At 57.6% G+C, this 13,505-nt stretch overlaps 1 protein-coding gene across 2 annotated transcripts in view; it reads right to left on the reverse strand.

Annotated features, from left to right (window-relative positions):
* Nucleotides 1-6,196: 6,196 nt before the first annotated feature.
* Nucleotides 6,197-13,505, reverse strand: part of MYO1F (myosin IF) — a 50,140-nt gene continuing 42,831 nt past the window's right edge. For both annotated transcript variants that reach the window (XM_044999104.1, XM_044999105.1), the window contains 5 exons: nt 12,977-13,125; nt 11,771-11,854; nt 10,636-10,837; nt 9,889-10,055; nt 6,197-7,640 (listed from right to left, as the gene is read on the reverse strand). In XM_044999104.1, the coding sequence (XP_044855039.1) occupies nt 7,564-7,640; nt 9,889-10,055; nt 10,636-10,837; nt 11,771-11,854; nt 12,977-13,125 (679 nt within the window). In that variant the 3' untranslated portion in view covers nt 6,197-7,563. The remainder of the gene's footprint in view (nt 7,641-9,888; nt 10,056-10,635; nt 10,838-11,770; nt 11,855-12,976; nt 13,126-13,505) is intronic.

Here is a 13,505-nt window from a genome sequence, read left to right on the forward strand (position 1 = left end):
AGGGGGTTATGTGACTCCAATAGCTGCACTGAGATGGGCGACCCAGCTATGCAGATGTTTAAGCAGCATTTACTGCTGTGATGCATTAGTGACCTCACTAGGAGGAACCATAGTTGACTGGTGACCGAGTAGGGATCTAAGAGACCTGGTGCTATCTGCCTCTGTCATTGATTGGCTTTGTGTGCAACCTTGGGGCAAGTTACAAGGGCCCAGCTCCTCACAGGTATCTAGGTACCTAATTCTCATGGGAGTTAGGCACCTAAATAGCTTTGAGGAGCTGGGCCATCGCCGCACTGTGCCTCAGTTTTCCCATCTGTAAAATGGAGCAGATGCTGCTAATACTAGATGATCCCCACCATGCCCATGCGTGAAGGTCTCAGATCTGGGGGACCTGGAGTGCGGCATGGGGGAGAGCCACATCCTTGGCCTCATATCCCCTCCCTGCAGAATCGCCCCTGCCAGGGGTTTTTGCGGCCTGGTGGGGCAGAGCAGGCCACCTCCGGCTCCTGCTGACCTCTGAGCAGCTCTTTAGCAGGGAGATGCTGCTGCTTGAAAAAGCCATGCAGGCCTTGTGTGCAGCAAAGCATCCAGACTCCCGTGTCTGTTCAGGATTTGGGGCACCTCCTCCCCTGATGACTATAACGGTGGGGCACTGTCCCAGCTCCCAAGGGGACCTAAGAGGTTTGAGCTGAATATAGCACCAGGGATTAAAAATTTGCTTCTGCTTCACCTCCTGCCTGGTGAGGATCCAGGCTGTTTCTAGCTGGGCGCATGGTGCCATCTAGTGTTAACTGTAGTGAATTAAAGATTATGCTGTACTTCATATCATTAGCAATATCCCAGGGTAACGTCCTCTCTGGGCTTCTTGTTTAGTGTTCATGGATGCTTTTTAATTAAACCTAACAAGGAAATTCCCTGACGAAAGCTCCACGGAGGTGGAGATCAGGCTGAGAAGGGAGATCAGTAATTTAGGGTAAACGATATTAGGGTTTGTTTCTTTTTTTTTAACGTTGTGGGTTATCCGCAGGCTTTGAACCCAGCCCCGTCACATGCAGAGACAGCACAGCCCTCGCCCACTGCACTAAGACAGTGGGGATCCTGAAAGGGGTGTGGCGGTGGGTGCACAGTGGAGGTCTGGGGGGGATTTGTTGAGTGCGGGGGACCAATCTCTCCCCTCCACGTATTCTGTCCCCGCACCCACAGGCATATTCACTCAGCCCTCCCCACTGCAGGGCCCTGCTGGCCATTTACTCAGCCACCCCCTTCTCATCTCCAGCTGGGATGTTTTCCTAAAAGATCGGCCGTAGGAATTATTTGGGGCAGTTCTCTGGCCCGTGTGATACAGGAGGTCAGAGATGGTCCCGTCTGGCTTTATAAATCACCACCCTCCTCCAAGTATTCAGCAATCCCCCCCTTGTCCCCCGCCCCCCTCCTTTGGTCTCCCCCCCATCCCTTGTCCCCTGCCCCCTCTTTCATCTCCTTCCTCCCCTTCTCCAAAGTCGCCAGAGTCAATTTTGCAGCATCCTGGGGGGGGGGGGACCAATCTCCCAGCAACCCCTGTGCCTGTGTCCTGTCACTCCCCACCCCTTCAGAGAGAGGATCTACCCTGCCCTAGAGAGAACTAGCGCTAGGGTGACCAGATGTCCCCATCGTATAGGGACAGCCCTGCTATTCGGGGCTTTGTCTTATACAGGCACCTAGTACCCCTAGTGCCTGTCACCCTAACTAGCTCCCACAGCCCCTGTGCCTGCAGCTCCCCTCGTGACCTCAGAGAGGCTGCCCCGCCCTGGAGAAAATGCCATTGACCCTATCACTTCTGGGGTGGAGCACCTGCTTGGCAGGCTTGTGGCTGAAAGTGAGGGGAGGGGGCTCCCGGGGATGGGGAGCAGAACTGGGGGCGGGGAGAAAGCGGGACTGGAGGGGTTACTAGTCCACCGTCTGGCCGGCTTGTACGGGGCGGGGGCTGAGAGCCATTGAGCCAAACAGTAAATCAGGGGTAGGCAACCTATGGCACACATGCCAAAGGCTACACACAAGCTGATTTTCAGTGGCACTCGCACTGCCCGGGGCCTGGCCACCGGTCCAGGGGGCTCTGCATTTTAATTTAATTTTAAATGAAGCTGCTTAAACATTTAAAAAACCTTATTTACTTTAGTTTAGTTCTAGATTATAGACTTATAGAAAGAGACCTTCTAAAAACGTTAACATGTATGACTGGCACTCGAAACCTTAAATCAGAGTGAATAAATGAAGACTCGGCCCAGCACTTCTGAAAGGTTGCTGACCCCTGCAGTAAACCCTGTATATGATGGAAACCACTTCAAGCCAGGGGGTGCAGCAGTACCCCTAGTTCCAGCCCCTGTGCTGGCCAGACAGGCAGTGGAGCGCCACGCCTGCTAGAACGGACCTTTTCATCACCTTCTGCCTGCGCACCTCAAAGCACAACCAGCAGATTGCAAATTTACACACATTTGCATAACGATACAGAGAAGGAGGAAAGGCGGCTGCAGTGAGTGAAACCCCACAGCTCCTATGGTCTTTACCCAGCTATTTCGGCCCTTAGAAACCCCCTGCTCCCCAAACATACCCTCCTCTCCTTGGGCAGCACCAGCAGGCGCAGCGCTCCACTCCCCCACGGAGCATTGGGAAGGGGCGGGTGGGCGCCGGGGGAGTCTGAGGCCAGCCTGCTGTGTGTGGAAGAGGTACTTTGGCCACTGGGGTGCTGACGGGCGGGCACCCATAGCGGGCAGAATTCCAGCGGCGGTGGCTGGGGCAGGGTAGCTAAAGCAATGGGAAACGCCAAACGGGCACGGAGCGGCTGGAGGAATACAAGAGAGGTCCTGTCAGGTGGCCCAATCGTCCCATTTCCCTGTTCTGTCGAGGGCGCGTTATAGGATCGTAAGAACGGCCAGACTGGCCAGAGCAATGGTCCAGCTGGCCCAGCGTCCTGTCTTCCACCAGCGGCCGGCGCCAGGTGCTGCAGAGGGAACGAACAGAACAGGGCAATTATCGAGTGCTCCATCCCGTCGCCCAGTCCCAGGATCTGGCAGTCAAGGGTTTAGGGCCACCCAGAGCTGTGTCCCTGCCCATCCTGGCTAATAGCCATTGACCGACCTGCTGAACACTGGGAATATTTCACTACAGAGTTAACCTGGGCGATGGGGTCTCACAAGAAACTTTTCGGTGGCCTCACAGAGCGGCCACCAACTCTCGCTTGGGGCTGCTCGGACAATGTTTCCTAACGCACTTAATCGACTTCAAGAAAAATAAATAAATCTGCACGTAGCCATGACCGGACCGTAATTTTGTTTTTATTGCAGCCTCAATAATAAAAATACTGTACCGTCGTCTCTGTTCGTTACGGGACCTAAACAGAATAGAAACAAATAAGGTGCTTTGCACGGGCTGGTCTTTTTGTTGTGGTTTCTTTTGCATTTTTTGGTTGCTTTGTTTTAAAAAAGACTTGCTAGCTCGTAAGTCGCTTACTGGGAAAAGTGATGCTTGGCCCCCCCCACAATCACCCGGCACGAAAGGCCCATGCGGCTATGGTGGCCGCATTTGAGAAACACACACTGCAAAGCCCTGCCTGAGTTCCTGGCTCCTCACCGGGGTGGCGCTCCCCACCCCTGTGCGTCGCCAGGACTTCCGGGGAATAGAGCCCGTGGGCCCTCGTGCCGCAGGGAGATGAGCCGCTCGCTGATTCTTTCCCACTGAACCGTGGAAGAATGTAACTGTCCTTCTGGGCACATGCGGGGGGGGGGGTGTGGTGGTGTCTGGGGGGCGGGGGGGGGAGGGAATTGTGGGATGGCATCGGAGGACTGTCCGTACTTGAGTGATTTAACTCGTGTCCTCCCTGCAAAGTGGGAGGGGTCCCAGCCAGTGAAAGCAGCACCTGGGCTCTAACCCAGGGCCAGGGAGCCTGGGTATAAGCCCCCTTCCCCCAAGCACTCAGGAGAGAGGGTTTTGTGTGTGGACGGGACGGGGTTGGGGCCACACCTGGCCGTGAGGCTGGGCTAACGCTGCAGTGAAGACAGACCCAACGCTCATACGAAGTGGGGCCGGGGTGTGTGTGTGTGGGACACATGGGCCCGGTGGCTTGGAGCACACACACACAGCTGCCCCCTCTCCCGGGCACAGAGGCATCAGCTGGTACCAGGGAAAGATGAGGCGCCAGGACTAAGGCCTGGAGGGGTTGATCCCTGCCCCCAGCACAGCTCCCCCTCTTTGAAATTACCCGTCTCAGTCTCCCCCAAACATCCCAGCTCCTCTTCCTACTAGCCCAGGTGGTCACAGCAGTATGGGAGGCCTCCGGGCTAAAGGGCTGCAGGGGATACCATGGGGTGTGTGTGAGTAGGTGGAGCAGGCAAGTCCTGGGAGAAGGGCTGGGAGCATGCAGGGGGTGGGGTGGGGGTCAGGGAGAGATCGCTATGTTGGGGTTCCTCCAGATTCACGCTCCCCTCTGGTCAGGCCTTCCTGCATTCATGCCCAGCTCTCAGACGTCAGCAAACATCGAGAGGCCTTGCAAAAAAAGGAACGGTTCCTCCTGGTCAATGCTGGTGGACAGAGTGCTGTGCTGGGACTCAGGAGACCTGGCGTCTATTCCTGGGTCCGCCACAGGTCTGCTGGGGAACCTTGGATAAGTCACTGCCTCTCTCCGTGCCTCAGTTTCCCCAGCGGTACAAGGGAGCTTACACTACTAACCTCCTTTGAAAGGGCTTTGAGATCTATGGAGAAGGTGAGCTAATTATTAGATTTCCACCTTGTTGCAAACAGCATAAGACCCCGAGAAGAGGAGAGAGCACAATTTGTCAGAGCCGAGAAAGAACCCGGGCTTTAAGGCACACGGAGTAGCCCAGCCAGTGAGGCCCTGCTCCACAAAGAGACTTGGGCGTTGTGACGCTGAGCCTGCAAACATCTAACTAGAAACTCACCGGAGCACCCCTGGGCTCCGCAAAGCCTGAGCTGGGCGCCTCAGGGCCCCGTGTGATAGACGGGTACCTGCGAATGCGAGCCAGCATGCTGAGCCGGGAGCCGCCGAAGCGAGCCCATGGGAGATGCCAAACTGGGTACGACAGGTGCTCCTTCCCTTAGGCGCTGATTCTGTGGGTGCTCCAGCCCTGGAGCACCCACGGGGGGGAAAAAAGGTGGGTGCTGAGCATCAGCCTCCCATCAGGCCTCCCTCTCCCCCCAGCGCCTCCCACCCGCCCCGCTGATCAACGGGGGGGAGGAGCGGGGTGTGCTCAGAGGAGGGGGCAAGGGCGGGGCCTTGGGGAAGGGGTGGAGTGGGGGCGGGGCCTGGGGAGCACCCCCTGGCACATTAGAAAGTCGGCACGTACGCCCCCTAACTTATATGCAGCAGACATGCTCGGAGGCTGCCTAACACCACACAAAACAGCAACCAGGAGGCAAAGGCAGCTTGCCCGCCCTTCCATCCTTTAGCTCAGTGGTTAGGGCACTCACCTGGGACACCCCTCCGTCCCCCCCCCAATTCAAGTCTCCTCTCTGCCTGATGAGGAGACGGGATCTGCTACCTCTCAGGTGAGGCCCCTTAGCGCTGGGCTAGAGCGATTCCTGCTCCTTCTCCGGCCCGATGAATAGTGGGCGATTCAGTTATTTCGTTAGAATGGAACAACTTAATCGGCGCGACCTGCAGCAGAACCTCTCACACTGCCTGTGTGGGCCCAGCTCCTCCCGACCCCCGCAGAGACTCCCGCTCCCAGTTTTCACGGATGTCAGGTCAGAAAAACAGGAACGAGGCAAAAGTTTTAGCCAACTCACAAGGATCGTTTTGCCACCTTGTTTCTCCACAAAAACGACTCATCAACGGAATGTGAAACGATTTCCAGCCGAAGCGCGGAGGGGTCTGTGCTGAGAAGCTTTCAAAGCATTCGGAGAAAAATCATAGAATCTCAGGGTTGGAAGGGACCTCAGGAGGTCATTTTAGTCCAACCCCCTGCTCAAAGCAGGACCAACCCCCAGACAAAATAACAAAGCCCATTTCCCAGATCCTGGAGGCGACATTTGCACGGGAAGAACAATGCAAATTCGGAACAATTATTTTCCCAGCTTCAGTCTGTGTCTCCTACTTTACTAGGGGTGAGACTCATGAAGACAAATCAAAATCCTCTGACGATATAGGATGAACATCCATTCACAGTCAACCCAGCATACAAAAGAAAGCAAAATTCTCCCTTTATTGATCTGCTAATTTGGGGCAGTCCAAGCTCTTTATTAGTCATGACAAATCCCTACATCTGTCGAGCCAGTGATTTTGGAGCATCCCAGGCAACCAGGGCTGTATGACCTGACTTGCCTGAAAATAAACTCCCCTCCCCAAAGAAAAACTGGCTCTCAGCGCTTCAGTGAAATACTCCCCGTGACTTTTTCCCCAGGTAGTCAGATAACAGCAATACGCGCACACGGTTCTGTGGCCCCGGGTTCCCCAGGGTGTCACTTTCTCGCCTAGACCCGTGTTGTTCTGGAGGTAGCGTTGTTAGAATTCCCTGCTGAATACGCATCCAGATCCCCTGTGGGGCCCGCATGGTTTGGCCGAGCAGTTCAGCATAACGCCGCGCCGCTCAGACGTATCGAAAGGAGACTGTACCTGAGCTATCATGCGGGAACGGCTGGATTCCTTGCTCCACACCCTCCAGCAAAATCTAGATACAGAATCGTCTTCTTCGAGGTAACTGTGCAGTCTCAGAAGAGCATCCCCATGGTGTTGGTCCCAGGGTTTGTACTAAGGTGGGAACCACCATCTTGGAGGCAAGAGTTCCTATATCACTGCGGGGAGGGCCCTGCGGAAATCAGTCGTTAACCATGGCTGGGATTAACCGTGGCTGAAATTCCTGGGGATTTCGGCTCCCCCATCTCTGCTTTCCCCACAGCTCCAGGGTCAGGATTCAGTGTGCAATAGCAACAACGTATGAGTGCTATGTGCCGAGTCACACGGTCAAAGTCACCACTGCTATAAGTGAGGACAACATTATTCTTACTTACTACTTGTAGTCTTCCTGTCCCGCTGTGCTAGGAGCTGTACAAATGTGTAACAAAGAGCTGGTCCCTGCTCCAAAGAGCTTACAATCTTAACTCGCGACAGAAATCAGTGCAGGTGACTTCGGCGGACAACGCGACGTTGCTCCAGGTCACGGACAACAGCAGAGCAGCAGAGTCACGCAGCGAGGGAAAGGAAACCGGAAAGGGAGTCGAAGCACTCGGTAAAGTGGCAGCTTCAGCAGAATGGCACAACATGCAGCCGCCCAGCAGCCATCTGGCGTTAACTCCGCCCCCACCCGCCCAACTTTAAATACAAGCGTAATTGACAACGCCTGGGTCTGGGACTCCAAACAACGCTTGTGCCATAGTTTCTGCATCATGCTTGGCTGTTGAAGAGCTGTCCATCTGCTCCACATCTGGCCTGCAGCTGTCCCTCCCAGTTGGCAAGGGGAGCCGGTGCTCACCGGGCAGGGCCTGGTTTCTTTTTATCAGAAGATGAGGTTGGATGAATTCATTCACGTCTATCTCTGCTCCACCCGTCTGGGCAGCCTGCGGACCGAGGCTCACTCAGATCTTCTTCACGTAATTCCCAGGGAAGAGCCCTTCTTTGCCATGAAGCCGACCTTTCCACCATCCGGAGGGATCTGGAAAAAAGCAACGGGATCATTAGTATTCAGTGCAGGATATGAGCAATGCCACTGGCGCGGTATTTGTGCCCTGCAACCTCAGGCTTACTTGGACGGGGTGTGCGAGAGACGGAGAGCTGGGTACAGGTATGTGTTTGGTTGGTGGGCTTTACGGCAGAGTTGTACACGTACCCAAGGTTCGCCGTGGCAAGCCTACATAGGTGCAGCCCAAACCCAGAGCATAGCTCAGTTGCTGCCTGGCTGAGAGCAGCCTTTTTAAGGATTGTTACTCATCCCTTTTTAGGAAGGGGTTAGAAACTATTTGTCCAATTTAACCTGAAGTGCCAAGATTACCACCCCGGCAAAACCATATGACAAAATCCTATGGCTTGTATTGAAGTGCTCTGGCCTGGGTTATGCAGGAGGTCAGAAGAGAGGATCGTATCAATACCTTCTGGCCTTAGAAATCGATGAGTGAAATGTTCTCCAAACAGATCGCTTTCCAGCCAGCTACAGAAATACAACTGCGCACATCATCATCAACCCCTCCCAGCAGGGGCGGCTCTACCTTTTTGGCCGCCCCAAGCAGTTATGTGCGGGAGGCGCCCCGGAGCCCCGGGAGCAGCGGACATCCCGCGGGCATGACTGCGGAGGGTCCGCTGGTCGCGCGGCTCGGCTGGACCTCCCGCAGCTGCGGGCGGTTCGCTGGTCCGGCGGCTCCGCTTGAGCTGCCGCAGTCATGCCTGTGGGAGGTCCAGCCGAGCCGCGGGACCAGCGAACCGTCCGCAGTCGTGCCTGCGGCAGGTCCGCTGCTCCCGGGGCTCCGGTGGACCTCCCGCAGACATGACTGCGGCAGGTCCGCCGGCCCAGCCTGCCGCCCCCCCGGGAAAGGGCCGCCCCAGGCGGGTGCTTGTCCCGCTGGGCTCTGGAGCCGGCCCTGATCATCAACCCCTCCCAGTGGCTCGCAGGGAGCAAAGAAAGGCCTCTGAGGCTATGAGCAGACTCCCTGGGGAAGTCAGATTGTCCTTGGTAGTTCACACTTCCCCGACATTGTGTGTTAATTCCACGACCACAACACAGGAAAGATGATTGTACATGACAATTCAGCAGGTGCATTTTCCTTGGTCAGAGGCAGGAAGCCAGGGTTGCTCTGCTTGTCCTCCGAGGGTCCCACTCCTGAACAAGTGAATAGGTATTCAATACGGCTGGTACGAAGGGCAGCGGGGACCCTGAGACGGAAATACTCCCTGATGGCTGCACCCAATGGCTCCATTAAATTTTTCAGCCTCTGCAAACAGGTTCCATGCTTCTGCTAAGTTCTTTGGTCTTGAGTCTTCATTTTGGTTCTTTAGTCTTTTTGTCCGCCTGAGGCATCCATCTGTAGGTGACCCATATCCTCCACCGTAACCCAGTTTAACGATATTTTGTTGGGTGCCGTGTCCAGGTTCCTTTACCTAGACAGCAGCCTCTCACGTGATTGTGAGGCGAAGCAGCTAATCCTCAGGCCAATGCTTTGGCGGGAGGAGAGGAAGCATTTGGAATGTCCCTGACATAAGGATCCAACCCACGCCATGTGGTGGATGTCTCCTCTGTGCAGCGAAAGGCGAAGTGCCGGTGCTGCATTAACCCGCCAGGCATACACAGATATACTGAAGAGAAACCAGCCGGACGGTACAACAAATAATGTGTTGCTCATGAGAGCACAAGTGGCTGGCACTGAAGCCCCGATGGCGGAGGACAATCAAGATGAAATGTTCCTAAGGGGCCTATGGAGAGGTTCTAAAGCAACTAAGCCATGGAAAAGGCTCCCAGAGAGTCCGAGAACCATGCAAAGCCGCTAAGCGGGCAGCCAAAAAGCATGTCATGTCCCATCGCCCTGAGAAAAGGCCACATGGGACAGGGAAGAGGGTGTCCCAGCTAGCCGACAGAGCCACGTCCCTCATGCCAAGACCACCTGCGTTGAGCAAACAGCACCGAGCAGGATCCCGCGCTCTTTGGACATCCCTGCTGATGGCTTGTGTGTAGCCCAGACCCAGGGCAGGAGGGACCTCTAAAGAAACGAGGACGAGGCCAATCAGCCCCAGAGACACCTTCTGATCCCCCGGCAGCCCAGCTTGCAGAGGCGGAAGGAGGCTACAGCAAGGTGGGGTTGCTGCGTCCATAGACTCCTCTCCTTTCCTTACATCCCTCCGCCCACTGGGCTGCACTGCCAGCCCCTGCTCAGGTCTGGGGAGGGGGGGGGGCGCAGCAGGTCTCTCGTACATACCTTCCAGCAGGATGTCGATGACGTCACCGATGTTGAAGCTGAGCTCATCCACGTCCTGCCCGATGTACTGATACAGCGCTTGGCAGCGCGGGCCGGTGACCTTGGGCTGGGGCTTGGGCCGTCCCGCCGGAGGGGGCCGCTGGTTGACGCTTCTCTTCCTCTGCATGCTGGAGGGGCAGAGAACGAAAGGCACCCGCTCAGCGCGGGCCGCGCAGGGGCCGCGCAGCAGCAGAACGCGGCGGGAACAGGGCCATGGGGACCCAGCACGGAGCGCAGGCTCCCTTTCCCTTCCAAGGGCAGGAGGGTCACAAGTGCCTGTGGGTGGATTCCCCAGACCCTCCGCGCCCCCAGACCTGATCCTGACCCCGAGGCTTTCCAGAGGGGCACACAGGTTCCAGCGCTCTTTGCTTAGGCCCTAGTGCCACTGTCTGGACTTTCCCCCGAGGTCTCCCATGGGCGCTGGTAGGGTCACCGCCCGGGGGGCAGAGCTGCAGGGGAGAAGGACGTGACAGAAACTCTCTGTCCTCTTGGCTCCTCTCTGCAAGGTCACACAGCCCGGTGCTGCTGATCTCCCCCACCGCGATGAACGGGCAGGCGGCGCTGTGTCCCGGCTGGATGCAGCAGGATTAGAAAAAGGAGAGCAAATGGCCCGGCTCCCAGGCGAGGGAGAACCCTGGGAGTGGCCCTGGCAGCACGCAGTCTCTCTAACCGGCTGGCGCAGAGGGGCCCGGCTTTCGCAACACCTACCCTGCCACCCCTTGGTCGGGCACATTCAGGAACTCCAAGTTTTGCTCCGAGGGGGGTCTGGCCTTGGTCCGGCGGCTCACGCCCTGCTTGGGCAGCATGGCGGCAGGAGGCCCCTGCACCTGTTTCTGGGTCGTGGAGTACATCTGCTCCCGCTGCCGGTTGTCATTACGGGGAAACTGGGCAGCGCCGTTCCTGCAGGTCCCTGAAAGAACCACCGGCCGGGGATCGGTTACCCTGTAATACTTCACACCCACCCATTCAGCCGTAGCCCATTTCCCAGGCAGGGAATCTGAGTCAGTGGCCAGGCCAGGACTAGATTCCGGTTGTCCTGGTTCCCAATCCAGGGGCTGAAAAGGTAAAGCCAGGACTAGATACCTCCTGAGGTCTCTTCCAACCCTAATCTTCTCTGATTCTATTCTCTGACGTGGACTAACCCCTCCGTGGACACTCTGCGCACTTCCGAAATGGGGTGGGGGGCTCTGCTGAGGTGCCTTTGCCTAATCTGGACCCAATCCACCGCGCTGGAGGCAGCCCTCTGGTTCTCCACCGAAGAGGGACAGTTCCAGGCAAACTGCCGCCTCTGACCTGGGCTCCGGAGGGCGGAGATGGGAGCTCAGCGTCCGTAGCCGCAGCCTGGCCCCTCCGCGGAGGCTGGCCCCAGGCCTGCCAGCCAGAACCAGCTGAGACAGTTGTTTTTTCGCGACAGGGACACCTGCTCAACAGGGTCTGAGAACTAGCAACTCATTTCACACGTGCCACTGAAGAGCCGTCAGACGGCGGCAACTTTGGGTGCCAAGAAGCAAAACTTCTCCATCCCCCTCTCAGTCCCCGGGGCCATTCATTCCTGCCCCCACCCCCCACTGCAGGTTTGCTGGGGGATGGCCCCTGAGCGCCCCCAGGTGGCTGGTAGCCCCGAGGGGTCATGTTCCCAGGGTGCAGGGGACCCTGCGTAGAGCCACAAGCCCTGATGTCCTGGCTGGAACGGACACGGCTTCACAGCCCTGGACGGTAACGTCCAGCTGGGCTACAGGCCCCCCCGTCTCCTTGGGGGTCCTGGGGGCGCCTTCGGCTCAGTGCGGCCTGGCTCTCACATGGCCCCTGAGGCAGGGCCCCCCTTTGGCTCTGGCCGCCTCACCTCTTGGGGCTTGTGGGGCACTTCTGGAGGGCGCCGGTTGCTTGCGGTGGCCTCTGCTCTGCTGGATCCCTTTCTTAGTGGGCTCTGTTGGGACAAAAGAGAGCAGGGTGGATGGGGGCTGGGCCCAAGCTCATTAGGGCGTCGTCAGTCCATATTTGGCTCATTGCAAAGCGTGGTGGGCCAGTAAAACCTGCCATTCCTCCACCTCCTAACTCGCCGAGCAAGCTGCACTGCTGCCCCGCGGCGGCATGTCCCCCTTTCCCAGTCAGCAGAGGGGAAAATCCGCTCCACTCAGCCCCCAGACTAAACTAATGACACCTCCCCCAGCCATTTTACAACCCCACTCCCCTCCCAGAGCTGGGGATAGAACCCAGGCGTCCTGCTTCCCAAGCCCCCCCCACTCTAACCACTAGACATCACTCCCCTCCCAGAGCTGGGGATAGAACCCAGGTGTCCTGCCTCCATGTCCCCCCACCACTCTAACCACTAGACATCACTCCCCTCCCAGAGCTGGGGATAGAACCCAGGTGTCCTGCCTCCATGTCCCCCCACCACTCTAACCACTAGACATCACTCCCCTCCCAGAGCTGGGGATAGAACCCAGGTGTCCTGCCTCCCTGTCCCCCCCCACTCTAACCACTAGACATCACTCCCCTCCCAGAGCTGGGGATAGAACCCAGGTGTCCTGCCTCCATGTCCCCCCACCACTCTAACCACTAGACATCACTCCCCTCCCAGAGCTGGGGATAGAACCCAGGTGTCCTGCCTCCCTGTCCCCCCCCACTCTAACCACTAGACATCACTCCCCTCCCAGAGCTGGGGATAGAACCCAGGCGTCCTGCCTCCCCACCACTCTAACCACGCGGGACAGAGTCCTGAAGCCCAAACTGTGCGACATGCTTCCTGACCCCACGACTGGAGAGTGCAGGACACCAGGCGCTGAGCGGAGCCCCTGCTAACCCAGCTCGCAGCGGGTTTCCGCGTGGGCCTGCGCTGCTCTTCGCGGGGGGTGCCATCACCCAGCCGGAATGGCCTCTTTATTTTGCGGTCGGTGTTTATCCCGGGCGCTACAGGCCTGGCTCCGTACATGCGCTCGGTAGAACAAAGACCAGGGCGCAGAAGCGCCACCGTCCTCCGGGTGAACCTCGACAGAACAGCCCCCCTTCCCCGCCCCCCGAGGCCAAAGGACCCGCCGCCGACACTCACTGGAGTTCTTGGGGAGCCCGTCCCCGATGCTGACCGTCAGGGTCTTGCCTCCTGCTTTGAAGACGGCCACGTCGCCCTGGCCCCTCAGGAACGTCACGCTGCGCGTGCCGCCTCCACCCCACCCTGCCTTCTTCACCCGGAACTGTAGTCTGAGCAAGTGGGGAGAAAGGCTGTCAGGCCTCAGGGTCCAACCAGGGCCCCCCCCCACCTGTGGGGGGGTCTTTGTTTTAAAAGCCCTAGTGCCACTGAACTTGACAAATCAGGGCCACAGGCTTCTCCTAACTACCCGCTACTCTCAACAGAGCCCCCAGACGAAACTAATGACTTCCCCCACCAGCCATTCTACAACCCCACGCCCCTCTCAGGGCTGGGGATTGAACCCAGGAGTCCTGCCTCCCAATCACTCCCCCACTCTAACCACTAGCCCCCAATCCCCTCTCAGGGCTGGGGATAGAACCCAGGAATCCTGCCTCCCAATCACGCCCCCTCCACTCTAATCACTAGCCCCCAATCCCCTCTCAGGGCTGGG

The sequence above is a fragment of the Mauremys mutica genome, chromosome 24 (assembly GCF_020497125.1).
Source record: "Mauremys mutica isolate MM-2020 ecotype Southern chromosome 24, ASM2049712v1, whole genome shotgun sequence".
NCBI lineage: Eukaryota > Metazoa > Chordata > Testudines > Geoemydidae > Mauremys > Mauremys mutica.